At 42.7% G+C, this 19,192-nt stretch overlaps 1 protein-coding gene across 3 annotated transcripts in view; it reads right to left on the bottom strand.

Moving 5' to 3' along the window:
• METTL24 (methyltransferase like 24) overlaps nt 1–19,192 on the bottom strand; it is a 111,096-nt gene that overhangs the window by 66,613 nt on the left and 25,291 nt on the right. For 2 of the 3 annotated variants that reach the window (XM_065911443.1, XM_065911445.1), the window contains exon 2: nt 8,591–8,689. The exons of the other annotated variant lie outside the window; for it this stretch is intronic. In XM_065911443.1, coding sequence (XP_065767515.1) covers nt 8,591–8,689 — 99 coding nt within the window. The remainder of the gene's footprint in view (nt 1–8,590; nt 8,690–19,192) is intronic. 3 annotated transcript variants of the gene reach the window in all.

The raw sequence follows: 19,192 nt of genomic DNA, 5'->3' as shown, positions 1-19,192 counted from the left end.
AGTAGAGGTGATGGAATTCCAGCTGAGCTATTTCAAATCTTAAAAGATAATGCTGTTAAAGTGCTGCATCCAATATGCCAGCAAATTTGGAAAACTCAGCAGTGGCCACAGGACTGGAAAAGGTCAGTTTTCATTTCAATCCCAAAGAAGGGCAATACCAAAGACTGTTCAAACTGCCACACAATTGCATTCATTTCACATGCTAGCAAGGTAATATTCAAAATCCCTCAAGCAAAGCTTCAGCAGTATGTGAACCAAGAACTTCCTGATATACAAACTGGGTTTCAATGAGGCAGAGGAACCAGAAATCAAATTGCCAAAATTTGTTGGATCATGGAGAAAGCATGGGAGTTTCAGAAAAACATCTACTTCTCTTTCATTGACTACACTAAAGCCTTAGGCTGTGTGGATCACAACAAACTGTGGAAGTCTTAAAGAGATGGGAATACTAGACTATCTTACCTGTCTCCAGAGAAACCTGTGTGCAGTTCAAGAAGCAACAATCAGAACTGGACACAGAACAACTGACTGGTTCAAAACTGGGAAAGGAGTAAGATAAGCCTATATATTGTCACTCTGCTTATTTAACTTATATGCAAAGGACATCATGCAAAATGCCAGCCTAGTTGAATCACAAGCTGGAATCAAGAATGCCAAGACAAATATCAACAACCTCAGATATGCAGATGATACCACTCTAATGACAGAAAGTGAAGAGGAACTAAAGAGCTTCTTGATGAGGGTGAAAGAGTAGAGTGAAAAAGCTGGCTTGAAATTCAACATTCAAAAAACTAAGATTATGGCATCTGGGCCCATCACTTCACGGCAAAATAGAAGGGGAAAAGTGAAAGACATGACAGATTTTATTTTCTTGGGCTCCAAAATCACTCCAGGTGATAACTGCACCCATGAGATTAAAAGACACGGCTCCTGAGAAGGAAAACTATTACAAACCTAGATAGTGTATTAAAAAACAGAGACATCACTTTGCCAGCAAAGGTCCAGATAGTCAAAGTCATCTTTTTTCCAGTAGTTAGGTAAAGAAGTGAGAGTTGAATCATAAAGAAGGCTGAGTGTCGAAGAATTGATGCTTATGAATTGTGGTGCTGGAGAAGACTCTTGACGATCCCTTGTACAGCAAGAAGAACAAACCAGTCAATGCTAAAAGAAATCAGTCCTGAATATTCATTGGAAGGACTAATGCTGAAGTTGAAGTTCCAATACCTTGGCCACCTGATGTGAAGCGCCTATTCATTGGAAAAGACCCTGATGCTGGGAAAGAGTGAAGGCAAAAGGAGAAGGGGGCAGCAGAGCATGAGATGATCAGATAGCATCACTGACTCAATGGACACAAATTTAAGTAAACTCTGGGAGACAGTGAAGGACAGAGGAGCCTGGCAGGCTGCAGGCCAAGAGGTCGAAAAGACTCGGACACAACTTAGCAACTGAACAATATCTAGCCTCTCCCACCATATTTCTCAAGGTGTGGCCACCTACATCCTGATAGATGAGTGAGTACTTAAAAATTTTTGAGTCCCACTCCATATTTATAAAATCAGAATCCTTGAGTCTTATGAATGTGAACATACACTTTAATAAACTCTCCCAGGTGATTCTTAAATAGGAGGTCCTGAGAGTTTCCTGGCAGCCTTTTGTAAAGCTCCACTGAAATGTTCCAGATTGGCCTCACCCATGCCTTAGCAAATTAAGGGAAGAGGCTATGCTTGAGCTAGAGCTTTCAACTGAAAACAGCAGCACCTCCAAAACCTCACCCCTAACAGAGGGCCAGAAAGGTGACACTACAGTTATCCAGAGGCCCCCCCAAGAGTCAGGTAAATATTAATGGTCAAAATTCAGGGCATTGAGGCTCAGCTGCTCCCCCCTTATGACCCTTAGGGAGTGGGATTTTATCCTATTAAAGTTAACACTTTCTTCTTCCACAGATTTCCTCTTGTTCAGCTATCTCTATTGGAAAAACATTCTTTTCCATTCAGTATCTGTTATTGTTCCACTTTTCTTTCCTAGTGCAAATATATAACACAGAAGTTTTTCCATTTTCAGTTCATTTCAGTCACTCAGTCATGTCCAACTCTTTGTGACCCCCTGGACCACAGCACGCCAGGCCTCCCTGTCCATCACCAACTCCCAGAGTTTACTCAAACTCATCTCCATTGAGTCGGTGATGTCATCCAACCATCTCATCCTGTCGTCCCCTTCTCCTCCTACCTTCAATTTTTCCCAGCATCAGGGTCTTTTCTAATGAATCAATTCTTTGCATCAGGCGGCCAAAGTACTGGAATTTCAGCTTCAGCATCAGTCCTTCCAATGAATATTCAGGACTGATTTCCTTTAGGATTGACTGGTTTGATCTCCTTGCAGTCCAATGGACTCTCAAGAGTCTTCTCCAACACCACAGTTCAAAAGCATCCATTCCTTGGCACTCAACTATCTTTACAGTCCAACTCTCACATTCATACATGACCACTGGAAAAACCATAGCTTTGACTAGACGAACCTTTGTTGACAAAGTAATGTCTCTGCTTTTTAATATGCTGCCCAGGTTGGTCATAGCTTTTCTTCCAAGGAGCAAGTGTCTTTTAATTTCATGGCTGCAGTCACTGTCTGCAGTGATTTTGGAGTCCAAAAAAATAAAGTCTGTCACTGTTTCCATGTTTCCCCATCTATTTGCCATGAAGTGATGAGACTGGATGTAAGCCAGCTTCCTCACTCTCCTCTTTCACTTTCATCAAGAAGCTCTTTAGTTCTTCTTCGCTTTTGGCCATAAGGGTGGTGTCATCTGCATATCTGAGGTTATTAATATTTCTCCCAGCACTCTTGATTCCAGCTTGTGCTTCATCCAGCCCAGCATTTCACATGATGTACTCTGCATAGAAGTTAAATAAGCTGGGTGACAATATACAGCCTTGATGTACTCCTTTCCCGATTTGGAACCAATCTGTTGTTCCATGACTGCTTCTAACTATTGCTTCTTGACCTGCATACAGGTTTCTCAGGAGGCAGGTAAGATGATCTAGTATTCCCATCTCTTGAAGAATTTTCCACAGTTTCTTGTGATCCACACAGTCAAAGGTTTTGGCATAGTTAATAAAGCAGAAGTATATGTTTTTCTGGAATTCTCTTGCTTTTTCAATGATCCAACAGATGTTGGCAATTTGATCTCTGGTTCCTCTGACTTTTGAAATCTAGCTTAAACATCTGGAATTTCATGGTTCACATACTGTTGAAGCCTAGCTTAGAGAATTTTGAGCATTACTTTGCTAGTGTATGAAATGAGTGCAATTGTGTGGCAGTTTGAACATTCTTTGTCATTGCCTTTCTTTGGGATTGGAATGAAAACTGACCTTTTCCAGTCCTGTGGCCACTGCTGAGTTTTCCAAAGTTGCTGGCATATTGAGTGCAGCACTTTCACAGCATCATCCTTTAGGATTTGAAATAGCTCAACTGGAATTCCATCACCTCCACTAGCTTTGTTCATAGTGATGCTTCCTAAGGCCTACTTGACTTTGCATTCCAGGATGTCTGGCTCTAGGTGAGTGATCACACCATCATGGTTATCTGGGTCATTAAAATATTTTTTTTTGTATAGTTCTTCTGTGTATTCTTGTCACCTCTTCTCAATATCTTAAGCTTCTGTTAGGTCCATACCATTTCTGACCTTTATTTGCTCATCTTTGCATGAAATGTTCCCTTGGTATCTCTAATTTTCTTGAAGAGATCTCTAGTCTTTCCCATTCTATTGTTTTCCTCTATTTCTTTGCATTGATCACTGAGGAAGGCTTTCTCATCTCTCCTTGCTATTCTTTGGAACTCTGCATTCAAATGAATATATCTTCCCTTTTCTCCTTTGCCTTTAGCTTCTCTTCTTTTCTCAGCTATTTGTAAGGGCTCCTCAGACAACCATTTTGCCTTTTTGCATTTCTTTTTCTTGGGGATGGTCTTGATCACTGCCTCCTGTACAATGTTATAAACCTCCATTTGTAGTTCTTCAGGCACTCTGTCTATCAGATCTAATCCCTTGAATCTGTTTATCACTTACACTGTATAATCATAAGGGATTTGATTTAGGTCATACCAGAATGTTCTAGTGATTTTCCCTACTTTCTTCAATTTAAGCCTGAATTTTGCAATAAAGACTTCATGATCTGAGCCACAGTCAGCTCCCGGTCTTGTTTTTGCTGATTGTATAGAGCTTCTACATCTTTGGCTGCAAAGAATGTAATCAATCTGATTTCAGTGTTGACCATCTGGTGATGTCCATGTGTAGAGTCTTCTCTTGTGTTGTTGGAAGAGGGTGTTTGCTATGACCAGTGCGTTCTCTTGGCAAAACTCTGTTAGCCTTTGCCCTGCTTCTTTTTATACTCCAAAGCCGAATTTGCCTATTACTCCATACCTCTTAACATCCTACTTTTACATTCCAGTCCCCTATAATGAAAAGGACATCTTTTTTGGGTGTAGTTCTAGAAGGTCTTGTAGGTCTTCATAGAACCATTCAACTTCAGCTTCTTCAGGATTACTGGTTGGGGCTTAGACTTGGATTACTATGATACTGAATGGTTTGTCTTGGAAACGAACAGAGATCATTCTGTATTTTTTGAGATTGCACCCAAGTACTGCATTTTGGACTCTTTTGTTGACTACGAGGGCTACTCCATTTCTTCTAAGGGATTCTTGCCCACAGTAGTAGAAATAATGGTCATCTGAATTAAATTTGCTCATTCCTGTCCATTTTAGTTCACTGATCCCTAAAATGTCGATGTTCACTCTTGCCATCTCCTGTTTGGCCACTTCTAATTTACCTTGATTCATGGACCTAACATTCCAGGTTCCTATGCACTATTGTTCTTTATAGCATCAGACTTTACTTCCATCACCAGTCACATCCACAACTGGGCGTTGTTTTTGCTTTCATTGTTTTTTTCCATTTTAACCATTTATTAATCATCTCATTTATAGACATTAGCTTTTGAAAACAACTAGGAGTACTCAGTAAAATTCAGCTCCTAAAAACTAATTAAATATTGATTTTTCAAACTTTCTTGTTGAGATTTATGGCCAGGGCTTCAGTGAAGTCGCTTGCAAGCAAAACCAATGAGGGCAGTAACTCCTAGCTAAGCTCTAATTTAGGTAAATATGGGGTTTTTTTTCTCCCTCCAATTCCCCTTGTAATTTTAGCCAAATAAAGAGAATTAAACCTGGAGAAAGGAAAACAGATTGCAAGAAAAAAAAAGTGTTTCTTGAAATGCCTTTTAGTTAATTTAAGTTGAAGAGATCTAATTTATTTTCGTTTCATTTTGTATCCCAAAAGCCTGAATAGCATTTCTGCCAACCCATAACCATAATCTGGCAAAAGGAGCCCTTAAATTTTGCGTACGTTGGCAAGAATCACTTCAATAATCAAATTGCATGTTAAAGTAATACATTATTTTGAAAGGTAAAATATCAAGGAAAGAGTTGTATTTTTGTTGCTCTTATCCTAATTTGCGTGAGTGTGAATGTGTGTGTATGTGTGTGCAGCAGTAAATACAATAGAAACCATTCTTTTATTAATAAATGTGCAAAATCTGAATGTCCAGAGCCGTAGGTTCTTATGTCATTCTCAGAAACAGTTAGATGAGTAGATGATTAGATAGATAGATAGGCTGACTTTAAAATGTATTTTTTCTTTTTAAAACAGCAACTGTTGCTTATATTAATTTTGTACTGCAAGCCATGCTTCCTGAAGGCATATGGTTTGGGGGTTGCCATAAAAAGCTGAATCTGGAGCTTTCCTTTAGAACAGAGCACTGGGTTTATGATTTAACCATTTCTTGTTAGCAGCAGATCATCTATGCCAGAACTCAGAGATACAATCACAGCCTTTCACACTAGAAAACAATAACTACTAAAACTGAACTTGATATTCTGCCCACTCGAACCAAATACCATATCCTTTGGTGTTTCATTAAAAAATGCAGGTCCCCTACCACACCTTTAAGGTCACCACAATCACAAGTCCACAGGCACCTTCCCCATCACAGTCTAATGTCACACTGTCCCATGCTCTGTGCTCCTGTTCCCAAGCTCCCTGGGCCTGGGGAAGCTTACCTACGTATCTGTTCACTCTGGTAAAGAACAACAGCCCTCTTGCTCCCTAGCTGTTTGCCAGTGTGTGGGGGTATTTAATTCAAGTTTGACATCCCAGCCAGTGCCTAACACCATATCTTCCTCAGAGCAAGTACTCAACAAATGTCTGCTGAATTGATGAATGAATAAATCAGTGATGAACATATCAAATGCTAGGTTTTGCTGTACAAGCCTGAATATGGATTTGAGGAAAATATATTATATATATATAAGCCAGCATAAGAGGATGGAAGTGGAATTTGCTCAAGTATCTACAGAGGTTTTTTTGATTTATTGGTTTATTTTTTTTTTGCTTGCCCATTATGACTCACTACTGGTAACTGTGAAAATTTTAGGTAATAGGGATTCTAATATTCTGCCAGTTTTGTAGGCTTTCATTGTCGAGATGAGTTCTAAAAGAGGCACAAGCTTCCAACACAGCTGAAAAGCTCTGCAGAACAGAGAAAAGGGGAGGGAGCACTGGTTAGTAGGATTCCAATTAAACCAGTTAGTGTCATCTCTGCTGAGCTCCCAGCTCCTGGGCTAGTGACTCAGAAGTACACAAAAGCGCAGGACTTTAGCTGGTAAAATGACCTCTGATTACAAAACCATTGTGAGGTCTGGAACTTTATCTAGTGCCTTCTAGAGGCTGCAAAACCTTCTAGTGAGCTTCAGCATCGAAATCTCTATTACTATATTCCTCAAGGTGAATAATAATTATATGTCCATTTATCTACCTTCCCAACTAGCTTGTTAGCCACTTGAAGGCAGAGACTATTCCCAAGGCCTACATTTCTGGCACAGAGTAGGTGCTCAGTAATACTTGGTTAATAATAATTCTATACCAGTCTTATGGTGAAAGCTCACGGAGCTGGGAGGGACCTTAGAATTTGATACAATCTTTTCCTTTCCAAGATCAGAAGAGTCAGACCAGACAAGCAAAATAAATTGCCCAGGATCACAACATCAGACCACATCACAGGATGCTTTTTTTTAAAGAATTTTTCCCTCTCAGACCATAACTCATGGGAAAACTTCAAGAGGGACTTGATGCTTTCACGCCTCAAGAGCTTCTTCTAAGTTAATATGCCTTTTATAAGTTACAGAACATTAACCTGAAATATATATAAAATGGAATTTCAAGGCTTTCATATGGTCAATTTTTGTGGGGAGGGGCAGGGGTTAAGCCCACCATTCTCAAATTCAACTCATACTTTTAACACCTTTCTCTGGGGCTTTTAAGGGCTTCTTCAAGTCACAGTTAAGAGGTCTAGTTTCTTATTCTTTATGTAAAACCAAACTATAAAATTAAAACTTCAGTACTTTAATTAAGTCAGTGTAAGTCCACCAAATTAATTTGCAGCAGCAAAATAAGATGAAATTATGTAAAGCGCAGGGACCAATTTATCATCCCATTACTCATGATGAATTCAACAAGCTTTTACTTCCATGTCTAGGTGACAAGTATTGAAATCTCTGGTTGTCTGACTGCATCATATGAGAAATGAAGTTTTTTTTTACCCCTAAATTAGCCTTCTAAAATTCCAGAAATATATGTTCCTCCATGGATGAAAAATAGGCCGCCAGTGAGATTGGGCAGAGAGAGGTGGGATGTCAAGAGCCAGTGGGCTGAAGGGAGATCAAAAGGCCCGGGGACCCCTCAGTACCATACCAGCTCTACAATGCAGCTTCTGGGGCTGCAGCTTCACAGGCGGTCTGAGTTCTTAATTTACTAGCACTCTCAGTCCAGGGTGAAGTTTCCCTCAGGCCTTGATTTCCTTTTCCATCTCTCTTTCCTCAGGATCAGGCTACTTGAGAATGGAACCTCCTGATTAATGTGTCAAGAGTCATAGACTCTCCTTAATGAAGGGTCTCTGCCCGCTCGGGGCGCCGGGCAGGAGCTGCCACAATGCGTTAAGTCACTAATGAAGGCGGTGCTCAGTAATGATTTAAAGGGCCCTAGGAACAGAGAGCCTTCGGATTCATTAGCTTCTCTACTGACTGCCTGCGAAGTCTCCTTGGCTCTCAGGCCTAACGCGTCTCTGTCTGCCAACCTTCTGTGGCAGAAAAGTACAAAGGCAGATTTCTCCAAATTGGGACTTGAATCTCCAGATGATGGCTTTGTGACACAGTGGACTGCCTACTCAAGGGCAAGAATCTGTCACTTCAAATGGTTTCCCAAAGCAATTTTCTAAAGTGGATCTTTAAAACACATCGCGATGAATCATTAAAACATCTCGGGGTGATGATACTCCTGGAAGGGATAAGATGCCAAAGCAGATGGAAGGCACCTATTATCTGCCTCTAGACGAGCAGATATATTTAAGCAGTAAGGCCTCAGAAACTGTCCCTATCAAGCATCTATCAGGAGGCACTAAGAAACTTCCCAGCCCCTTATTGCCAAATCCTTTAAAACGCGCAACTGGCAACTTTTAGTTTCCAAACGCACTTGTGTTTGAAACACAACCTGAATGGTGCTAATGTATCTCAGGAACCTCACGGCTTCTTCATCCAGGGAGCGAGCAGGGCCTGCCCAAGGCTGGAGGTCTATTTGCCATCGGGGACCCTGAGGGGAGAAAACACAGGTTAGCGTGAAAAGGATCAGGAGGCTGGGGTGGGGGGTGGGAGGGGTCGCAGAGTATCAGGGAGGTAAGACTGTCTGCCTCCTGCAAAACAAACACTGCTGCTCTTGAGCAGCAGGGAGGTGGTTTGGGGCTGCTATCACGAAGGCCACGTGAGTCACAGGGAGACAAATGAGGCCTGAGAAAGCCCAGCTACCAGCTTAAACAGGAGACTGCAAAAGCCAGATGGGATGTCTGTCTCGAGCTTCTGATCAAAGGCAAACTCCACTTGACCCCATCAGGCTCTCTCAACTGCAGCTTTGTATTACCCGGAGCTTCTCCCCATTGTGGAAAAAACCTCCACAGTCTATGGGTTACAGCTTCAGAAATAGGTGCCTCCTAAGGCTGTTTTGTTGTCATGACACCATAATGCCTGAATCCTCAGGGGGCTTGGGTACCCCCCGCTCCTAGCAGAGGGAAATGCAGGGGAGAAGCGGGACCACTGGTTATTCCAGACGTCAGTACCCCTGTCGTCTGCACCATGCACCTGCCAACAGACCTTGGAGCTTGCACCACCAGGGTTGGCAATGGTGACCTTCTAGCACTGCAAGACAACCTCTAGCTTTCAGCAGAAGACGCAAGGAACTCCCAGAGCAGAGTGATCAGAACCCTAAGCCTCCTTTTGTGGCAAGGGTAGAGATGAAGGGTTGGAGGAAAGTAGTGGTGATCTAGAAGAGTCAAAATTGGGGATACCTCCAGTCAAAAGGAAGCTCTAATCATGAAATCCTTTCTAGAGCTCAAGTTCCCCACCTGTAGTGGTCACCACCTGGAAACCTCCAGGAGACTCACTGTGATCCCAAGGCAGAGTACGGTGCAGGGTGTAGGATGGGGAAGGGCAGGAGCCTGGGCAAGGAGAAGCCCCAGCAGTTGGCAGGGTGAACATCTCGTGTGAGGAAAGACTTTGGGAGTCTTGGCACAGAGCTTCCTGCAAAGTGGTTCGGATGGGCTCCCAAACCCCATTTTATGGTGAGGAAGGGGGCAGCGGAGGGTTCTGGGGATCATTCATGTACACAACCCTCCCCTGCCCCCTTCCTTACCATAAAGTGTGGTTCAGGAGCCCATTTTAACAGCTTTACAGGAAGGATTCTGGAGACAAAACAAGGATCATGTACACACACTGTTCTCCAGTCAGATATTACAATGGTCTGAACATGTGTCCCTGCCCCCAAAATTCCTATGTTGAAATCCTAATGCCCAATATGATGATATTAGGAGGTGGGACTTTGGGAGGTGCTTATATCATGAGGGTGGGGCCTTCATGAATAGGATTAGTGCTCTAGATTCTGGGGCCCTACCAGCCTGTGAGGACACAGCAAGAAGGCAGCCATCTCCAGCCCAGAAGAGGACCTTCACCAGGATCCAACCATGCTGGCACACTAATCCTGAACATCCAGCCTCCAGAACTGTGAGCAATAAATTTCTGTTGCTTATAAGCCACCTAGTCTGTAGTATTTTGTGACTGCAGCCAGAGGAGACTAAGACAGGTATTATGACAAGAACCGTCTCTGTCACCCAAAAAGAAACATCTAAACAGACTAGTACTAGGGCACTTTCTGTTCAGTTCAGTTCAGCGGCTCAGTCATGTCTGACTCTTTGCGACCCCATGGACTGCAGCACACCAGGCTTCCCTGTCCATCACCAACTCCCAGAGCTTGCTCAAACAAACTCATGTCCATTGTGTCGGTGATGCCATCCAACCATGTCATACTCTGTTGCCCCCTTCTCCTCCTGCCTTCAGTTTTCCCCAGAATCAGGGTCTTTTCCAATGAGTCAGTCCTTCCCATCAGGTGGCCAAAGTATTGGAGTTTCATCTTTAGCATCAGTCTTTCCAGTGAATATTCAGGACTGAGTTCCTTTAGGATGGACTGGTTGGATCTCCTTGCAGTCCAAGGGACTCTCAAGAGTCTTCTCCAACACCGCAGTTCAAAAGCATCAATTCTTCAGTGCTCAGTTTTCTTTATAGTCCAACTCTCACATCCATACATGACTACTGGAAAAACCATAGCTTTGACTAGGCGGACCTTTGTTGGTAAAGAAATGTTTCTGATTTTCAATATGCCTAGGTTGGTCATAGCTTTCCTTCCAAGGAGCAATTGTCTTTTAATTTCATGGTTGCAGTCACCATCTGCACTGATTTTGGAGCCCAAAAAAATAAAGTCTGACACTGTTTCCATTGTTTCCCCATCTACCTTCCATGAAATGATGGGACCGAATGCCATGATCTTAGTTTTCTGAGTGTTGAGTTTTAAGCCAACTTTTTCACTCTCCTCTTGCACTTTCATCAAGAGACTCTTCAGTTCTTCTTTGCTTTCTGCCATAAGGGTGGTGTCATCTGCATATCTGAGGTTATTGATATTTCTCCCAGTAATCTTGATTCCAGCTTGTGCTTCATCCAGCCCAGCATTTCACATGATGTACTCTGCATAGAAGTTAAATAAGCAGGGTGACAATATACAGCCTTGATGTACTCCTTTCCCGATTTGGAACCAGAGATTCCATGTCCAGTTCTAACTGTTGCTTCTTGACCTGCATACAGATTTCTCAGGAGGCAGGTCAGGTGGTCTGGTATTCCCACTACTTGAAGAATTTTCCATAGTTTGTTGTGATCCACACAGTCAAAGGCTTTGGCATAGTCAATAAAGCAGAAATAGATGTTTTTCTGGAATTTTCTTGCCTTTTCAATGATCCAGCGGACATTGGCAATTTGATCTCTGGTTCCTCTGTCTTTTCTGAATCCAGCTTGAACCTCTGGAAGTTCACAGTTCATGTACTGTTGAAGCCTGGCTTGGAGAATTTTGAGCGCTACTTTGCTAGCGTGTGAGATGAGTGCAATTGTGCAGTAGTTTGTACATTCTTTGGCATTGCCTTGATAACGGGGCACTTTAGTACATATATATATTTTTGACCTTAAATGGGGTGGCCTAGGTGACTTGGGGTTAAATAGAAAGCAAGAAGAATGAAGGGCAAGCTGGTTAGTCAATGTCAAGCCAAGTGTGTGGGCTGGGGGAAGCACAGTACACTCTGGCATGTGGGTCTGAGATAAATGCAGACACTATGTAAGTGATAAAGCATTATTCCAGGTTAGTCATTACAAGACTCATATCACTGTACCATGTCCCGAGAGTCCACAGTCTCGGCAGCCAGACAGACAGTGGCGGAGCACCCTGCAGTCCTCCAGGCTGAAAGAAGCAGAGCAACACAAGGCTGCCTGCAAGTTTGTCCAGGCCTGGGGTTTCAAACTCCCCACATCAGTCTCATGGGATCCTGACAAGAACCCCAGTGCCTGACCCAGGAGCCTTTTGATGAAAACAACAAAGTTTTCATGCTATGGTTTTCCTCTAAATCAGGGATCTGTAAATTTTTTCTATAAGAGGTCAAACAGCAAATATTTTAGTCTTTGCAGGCCATACAGTTTCTGCTGCAATTCCTCACCGCCTGTTGTAGCTCAAAAGCAGCCAAAGACAGTAAATAAACAAATGGTCAGGACTGTGCTCTAATAAAACTCCATTTACAAAAACAGATGGCAGGCTGGATTTGGCCTGCAAGGCTGGAGCTTGCTGACCCCTGCTCTATCTGACTCTGATTTGGTTGTAGGCCATCCTAGAAGAGAGTGTTTACTTGAAATAATGCAAGAGACACAGATTATGATATCTAGGTTACAAAGAACTTTGTCATCTGGGTGAGTTGGGATATGTCGGTCAGGTCCCAGCAGGATACGATGGGAAGAACTGAGTAGAGAGACTATTTATAAAGGTGCAGGCAGAGTTTCAGTTCAGTTCAGTTTAGTCGCTCAGTTGTGTCCAACTCTTTGTGACCGCATGGACTGCAGCACGCCAGGCCTCCCTGTCCATCACCAACTCCTGGAGTTTACTCAAACTCACGTCCATTGAGTCAATGATGCCATCCAACCATCTCATCCTCTGTCGTCCCCTTCTCCTCCTGCCTTCAATCTTTCCCAGCATCAGGGTCTTTTCAAATGAGTCAGCTCTTTGCATCAGGTGGCCAAAGTATTGGAGTTTCAGCTTCAACATCAGCCCTTCCAATGAATATTCAGGGCTGATTTTCTTTAGTATGGACTGGTTGGATCTCTTTGCAGTCCATGCGGCTCTCAAAAGTCTTCTCCAACACCACAGTTCAAAAGCATCAATTCTTTGGTGCTCAGCTTTCTTTATAGTCCAACTCTCACATCCATACATGACTACTGGAAAAATCATAGCCTTGACTAAATGGACCTTTGTTGGCAAAGTAATGTCTCTGCTTTTTAATATGCTATCTAGGTTGGTCATAACTTTTCTTTCAAGGAGTGTCTTTTTATTTCAAGGCTGCAGTCACAATCTGCAGTGATTTTGGAGCCCCCAAAAATAAAGTCTGTCACTGTTTCCACTGTTTCTCCACCTATTTGCCATGAAGTAATGGGACTGGATGCCATGATCTTTGTTTTCTGAATGTTGAGCTTTAAGCCAACTTTCCCACTCTCCACTTTCACTTTCATCAAGAGGCTCTTTAGTTCTTCTTCACTTTCTGCCATAAGGGTGGTGTCATCTGCATATCTGAGGTTATTGATATTGTGCCCAGCAATCTTGATTCCACCTTGTGCTTCATCCAGCCCAGTATTTCTCATGAAGGCAGAGTTTAGGAAACCAATAAGGAGTAATGCAATAACTGTGGCTGGTAGCACCAGGGAGCCCTTCCAAATCCTGAGCAGGAAGGAGCAGGGAGAGGGGGGGAATTTGTGGAACCCAAAGAGGGAAACTGCATGGAGAAGGTGTTTAATAGAAATACAGCCAACCCGATCACATACAGTCCTATTAAAGTACACACTCACCCTAACTGTCAAATGGAAGGAGAAGCTAAAGAAGCGGGAGGCTGTGGTTGGTCCATAGGTCAGCCTACTGGGGTGAGGAGTAGGGGATCAAGACGGAGAGTGGACCTGGAGAGGCAAGTGAAAGGTCTCCCACACATCATCCTTTGGAAAGAGGCATTGAGACTTAACCAGGGAAACATTCACTCATTCAGTGGTCATTTGTGCCTTGTGCCAGGATCTGGGTTACAATTTAATATAGGACACAGCTGTGTAAACCAATAAATGCAACAAAGTTCTGCAAGAGCTTTGACTGAAATCTCTATAGGCACAATGGTGTTACAAGAGAGATGAAGGATCCAAGTGCCAATCAAAAAAAATGCCAGAAAATACAAATATAGATTATGGGAAGCAGTCTCCAATGTGAGAAGCCCAAAATTCTCATTAAAGAGACACTTTAAACATAGTAAAAGCACATAACCTGGGCTAACACACAAAGGTAACATTCTGGATCAATAATAGTGGATCTATAGGGGGAGGTGACTCAATATGATAAAACTATACAATTATCTTAAGAATCCACAAGCTATATCCATCTTGCTATCTGATATTTCTCAGTTCCACTGAGTCCACCATGACAAAGCTAAACACAACAGCTGGAACAGTGAATAAGTTGAGGGTTCTCAGGTGGGGATATAATAGAAATATACAGCAGAGAGATGCTCTCAAAAGTGCTCTGGCTTAATGCTTTGGTTGAGCTATTTAAAAAACATTTCACATAAAGTAATGTTCTCATTGGAATCAGCCTGACAGCAGTTTGTGATTATTTCCCCAAGGAAACCACTAGCTTTTATCATCTCTTTCAATTATCATTTGTCTTAATTCTCTAGTGCACACATCAATATTTATCCTTCAGAAATCCCACAAACAAAGAAAACAACAACAACAACAACAAAGAAATCCCACAGAATTCCCGGAGCACCTTAAAACACTGAAGGCTGGTGTTTACTACAACAGGGCAAAAAAAAAAAAAAACCAACAACTTTTTCTTTTAAAAAGAAACAATTCCCCAAACAACTCCCTAAATGCCAAAGTACACTATTATCCATGTGCTCCAAATATCAAGTGACCAGACAAGGTTACCCCCATCACTCCCAGGGGGTGGGAAGGTAGATTCCTGGTCCCATCTGTTGCCTCCACTTTCTCCTCAGATCAGTAAAGGAGCAGCTTAAGCAGAAGGTGGTGGAGGTATTGTCACTGGGGGTTGGGGCAGATCCATCTGTCCCCAACAGGCTTGAGCCGAAGTGTCAAATGGAGCCTACACAATGTGTTGCCACAGAGAAGTGGTCAGGCTCCTGAGCCCTTGCAGGGGTGGGGCCAGGGGTTGCTCAATTCCTTTGCAATCTGTGGTCCTGCCCCATACATAAACCACGAGGCCACTCAGACATAGGAGCACCTCTTCCAACAGAGATAAGCATCCCAGGAAAGGCAGGGACCCAGATCTCTGAGGAAAGGAAGCAGCCCCCACCCACTTTTGTCTGTGAAGGATTTATCTGGCTCTTCCTCCAGAACACATGCATTGCAAAGTGAACTGGCTTCTTCTAAAGAGGGGAAATGGTTTGATTATATAGAAAAAATTTCCAAAAAATTAACATTAAGCAAAGGATTCTATACACAGCTAACTCATGTTGTTTGGGGGCTATTTTGCAGACATCTGAGAATCTCTTCCCAAAGGGTAAAAAGCGATCGCTGAGTCAGCCCAACTTGGTGCACAGAGATAATGTATCTGGCTCTAAAAACTGCAACAAGCACAACCGTGAGGCTTTCACATATTTTTATAATTTATGACTTCAGCACCAAATTTGTTTCTGGAAAAAGGAAAATGATTCTTTCAAGCCAAAGAAACTGAATTCCAAGGTTTCACTATTACAAGATAATGCAAAAAATAAAGCAATCTTTTAAAATACTCTTTTGCCTACCAGCCTACACATATGCACATAATAGAAATATATTATTTCAAGACCATGAGCCCCAAGCAAAAGTGGTTGCATTAAAATGTATATATACATATAAAAGCAGACCCACCCATGACCTGAAAAGAGAATCATTGATTCTGTCTTGTGCAAAAGCTTTCTTTGCCTTGAAATTTGGCATAACAGCTTTCTTCTTCACAAGTCATTTCTCCCACACCCATGAATGACCTCACGTAGGCCACACAGAAAGTGTCAAACTAGCAACAGTGCCACCACCAGTTGTACAAGCAAGTTTTAGACAAGCATACATATATATTTTTTACTTTCTTTTGAAATAAAAACCAAAGAAAGAGTCTAAGGGTTCATTCCTCTGTGTTTCAATGCTACAGCTCTTTGGGGATGAAACTATATGATCAGTGATTTAAATGATCAGTTTCTTTATTGTGACTGATAATTGGTAGAGTGTCTGGGGTATTTTTACCAAGTTTCGGTATTCTCAGATTCACATTCCCACAGCTAATAAGCTCTTGAAAGGTTTTAGAAACAGCAATTTTCTGTTGTGAGAGATAGCTAACAATTGATTTTCTGCGTTATGGTTGTGCCTGTGGAAAAGAACAAGGTTGTGAGTCCTTGACTCAAACTAAACAATACGCTGAGCGCATGCAATGAGTTAATGTTGGAAAGCCTAAGCTTTCTGGAAAAAAACAAACTCAAAACAAGCAAAATCTATTTATTTAGCAATTTTGCTGCAATTTTGTGCTAATTAACAGCATCTGTTAGCGGGCAGGAAACAAAGATTGAAGGAAATTGTTCTTTTTTAGAAGGAGAAGGGGAGTTGGGGGAGTTGTTGGCGGAGGGGGAGGCACAGAATGGGACCTGGGCAGAGCAGTCATCCAGACACAACAGGGAGCGTGTGAGCACCAGCCACTGCCTTTCTGGGATGCCCTGGGATAATCAGAGTTTCTAGGACTTCACTCAAGTGTGATTCTCAGAGTCTCTGGGGTAGCAGCCCACACGTCCCTCCCCCAGCTTCATGTAACTGATCTTTCTCTCAGAATGGGCCCTGCTTCAGAAAGAGTAAGGGTCAGTTACACACATTTAAAATTCAGGTCCCCATGCAAAAATTCTGTTTAAAAAAAAAAAAAATCTCAGTTTCAGTTCTGGATAACATGGGTAAGCACACCACCACCCTGTGTCTGGCAGTGAATACAGCAATAAAACCTGGACATAACGCACTAAAGCAGCTATTTGAGAAATCTGAAAAGTAAACACTGGCAGGCAGGCTGGGAAAGACCAGAATTCAAAGTACCAGGAAGCAGCAGTGAGGGCATCACTGTTTTTCTTCTGGCATCCCCCTCGTGCCCCCAGTCAAGGTGGTCTCGCACTGGAGGTAGACATCTGCACAGACCCAGAGCTCCAGAGAAGCCCTCTAGCTCAGGCTCAAGGGGGGAAGGGTCTCCTAATGCTCAGAGAAAGTAGGAGGATTCCCTATTTCCCCCTCGTCTTGTATTTCCGTTCCTCCATTCTAGCAGCCCAACTCCCAGGCCATTCCACTGTAGTGGAAGCCAGAGCAGGAGTCTGCAAGAACCTAAAACTCTTAGGAAAGGGAAATTTATTCTCTGATCTCTGAGGCTGTGACCCCAAGAGGGCAGGGGAAAACCCAGTTGAGTATTTTCTCTCTTCTCAAACAGCTTGGCTTTGGACTTGCACATAGTCACAGGAAGGGTGTTGTAACTAAAGTCTAACCTTTCTAGCCAGAGGTTCAGAAACACAGGGAACTAGATAATACAGTCAGCCCTTAATATCTGTGGGGATTCCCTGATAGCTCAGTTGGTAAAGAATCTACCTGCAATGCAGGAGGCCCCGTCTGATTCCTGGATTGGGAAGATCTGCTGGAGAAGGTACGCTACCCACTATAGAATTCTTGGGTTTCCCTTGTGGCTCAGCTGGTAAAGAACCTGCCTGCAATGTGGGAGACCTGGGTTCAAACCCTGGGTTGGGAAGAGTCTCTGGAGAAGGGAAAGGCTACCCACTCCAGTATTCTGGCCTGGAGAATTCCATGGACTATAGTCACAAAGAGTTGGACACCACTGAGATATTTTCACTTTCACTTCAATATCTGTGGATGCAGAATCCTGGGGGTACCGGGGGCCAACAGTAGTACATCACTCTATGACACTTGAGAATCCACAGATTTTGATTTATCTGCAGGTGTGCGAGAACCAATTCCCCTACCCCCATCCCCGTACACCTAGATATGTGCATGCGCATGTGCATCTGTTAGCGTATCAAAGACTTGGAGAACCAGGCTAACAGACAGACCTCCACCAGGTCTGAGTCTGGCCACTGGGTGTCATGCATGTGGGACAGATCTGAAGACCACTGCAAAAATTTTAAAACAGAACTGACAACTGATAGTGAAATCACAATCCATAAAAGGCTGGCTGGAACTTGAGACCTGAACCCAACCAGCTCAACTACCTGGAAAAACAAATATTGATATATGGACATTATCTATAGCATTTAAACACAACTCAGAGACTCAGGAGAAGGGGACAGCAGAGGACAAGATGGTTGGATGACATCAACAACTCAATGGACATGAGTTTGAGCAAACTCTGGAAGATGATAAAAGACAGGGAAACCTGGCAGACTGTAGTCCATGGGGTTGCAAAGAGTTGGACATGACTGAGCAACTGTACAACAACAGAGCCTCCATGATATTATACACACGGAAGGATATAACTCAAAACTACTCAGTATATGAAGAATCAGGAAAATCCCAATTGGTGTGGAGAAAAGACAGTCGACAAATGCCAATGACATGACACAGATCCTGAAGTTATTTGACAAAAACTTAAAAGCAACTATTACAGAAACACTCCAAGAAGTAAGAGTGTACACTCTTGAAACCAATGGAAAGATAGAAAGTCTCAGCAAAGAAACAGGATATATAAAGAGCCTAAAGGACATTTGAGACCTGAAAAATACAATAACCAAAATAAAAATCTCAGGGGATGGGCTCAACAGCAGAATGAATATATCACAAGAAAGAGTCAGTGAACTTGAACACAGATAAATAGAGAGTATCCAATCTGAACAACAAAGAGAAAAATGATTTGAAAAAGACATGAAAAGAACCTCAGGGACCAGTGGGGCAATATCAAGAGGTCTAACACTCAGTTATTGGGATCCCAGAGGAGGAAGAGAAAGAATGCAGTGCAGAAACAAAAATTTAAAGGTACAATGGCTAAAAGATTCCAAAATTTGACAACAGACATAAACCTAAAGATTCAAGCAGCTCAGCAAACCCCTACCAGAAAGGCACAAGAAAATCCACACCCATACCCATCATAATCAAACTGTTGAAAATGAAAGACAATGACAACAAAAAGCTGAGTCTCTTTAACCTTGTGATAGACTTCATAGTGGGCCAGGGTCTAAATAGCTAAATGGAAAAGACAGAGCCAGCCCAGCTCATAAAGGGCTTCTTACCCTGAGGCCCCCTCCCCGGTCAGGCCCAGTCCCACCTCCCCAAGTCCATCTGCTAAATGTCTCTGGCAGCAGACAGCACACATACTGAAACCCAAATCCAGAGCACATTCTGAATCCTCTCCCCATCAATCTGCTGCCTCTGCAACATTACACAGAGTGTAGGCTGGGAAGCAAGAGAA

The sequence above is a fragment of the Muntiacus reevesi genome, chromosome 19 (assembly GCF_963930625.1).
Source record: "Muntiacus reevesi chromosome 19, mMunRee1.1, whole genome shotgun sequence".
NCBI lineage: Eukaryota > Metazoa > Chordata > Mammalia > Artiodactyla > Cervidae > Muntiacus > Muntiacus reevesi.
The sequence above is the reverse complement of the archived record's forward strand: the minus strand, read 5'-3'. Positions and strand labels throughout refer to the sequence as shown.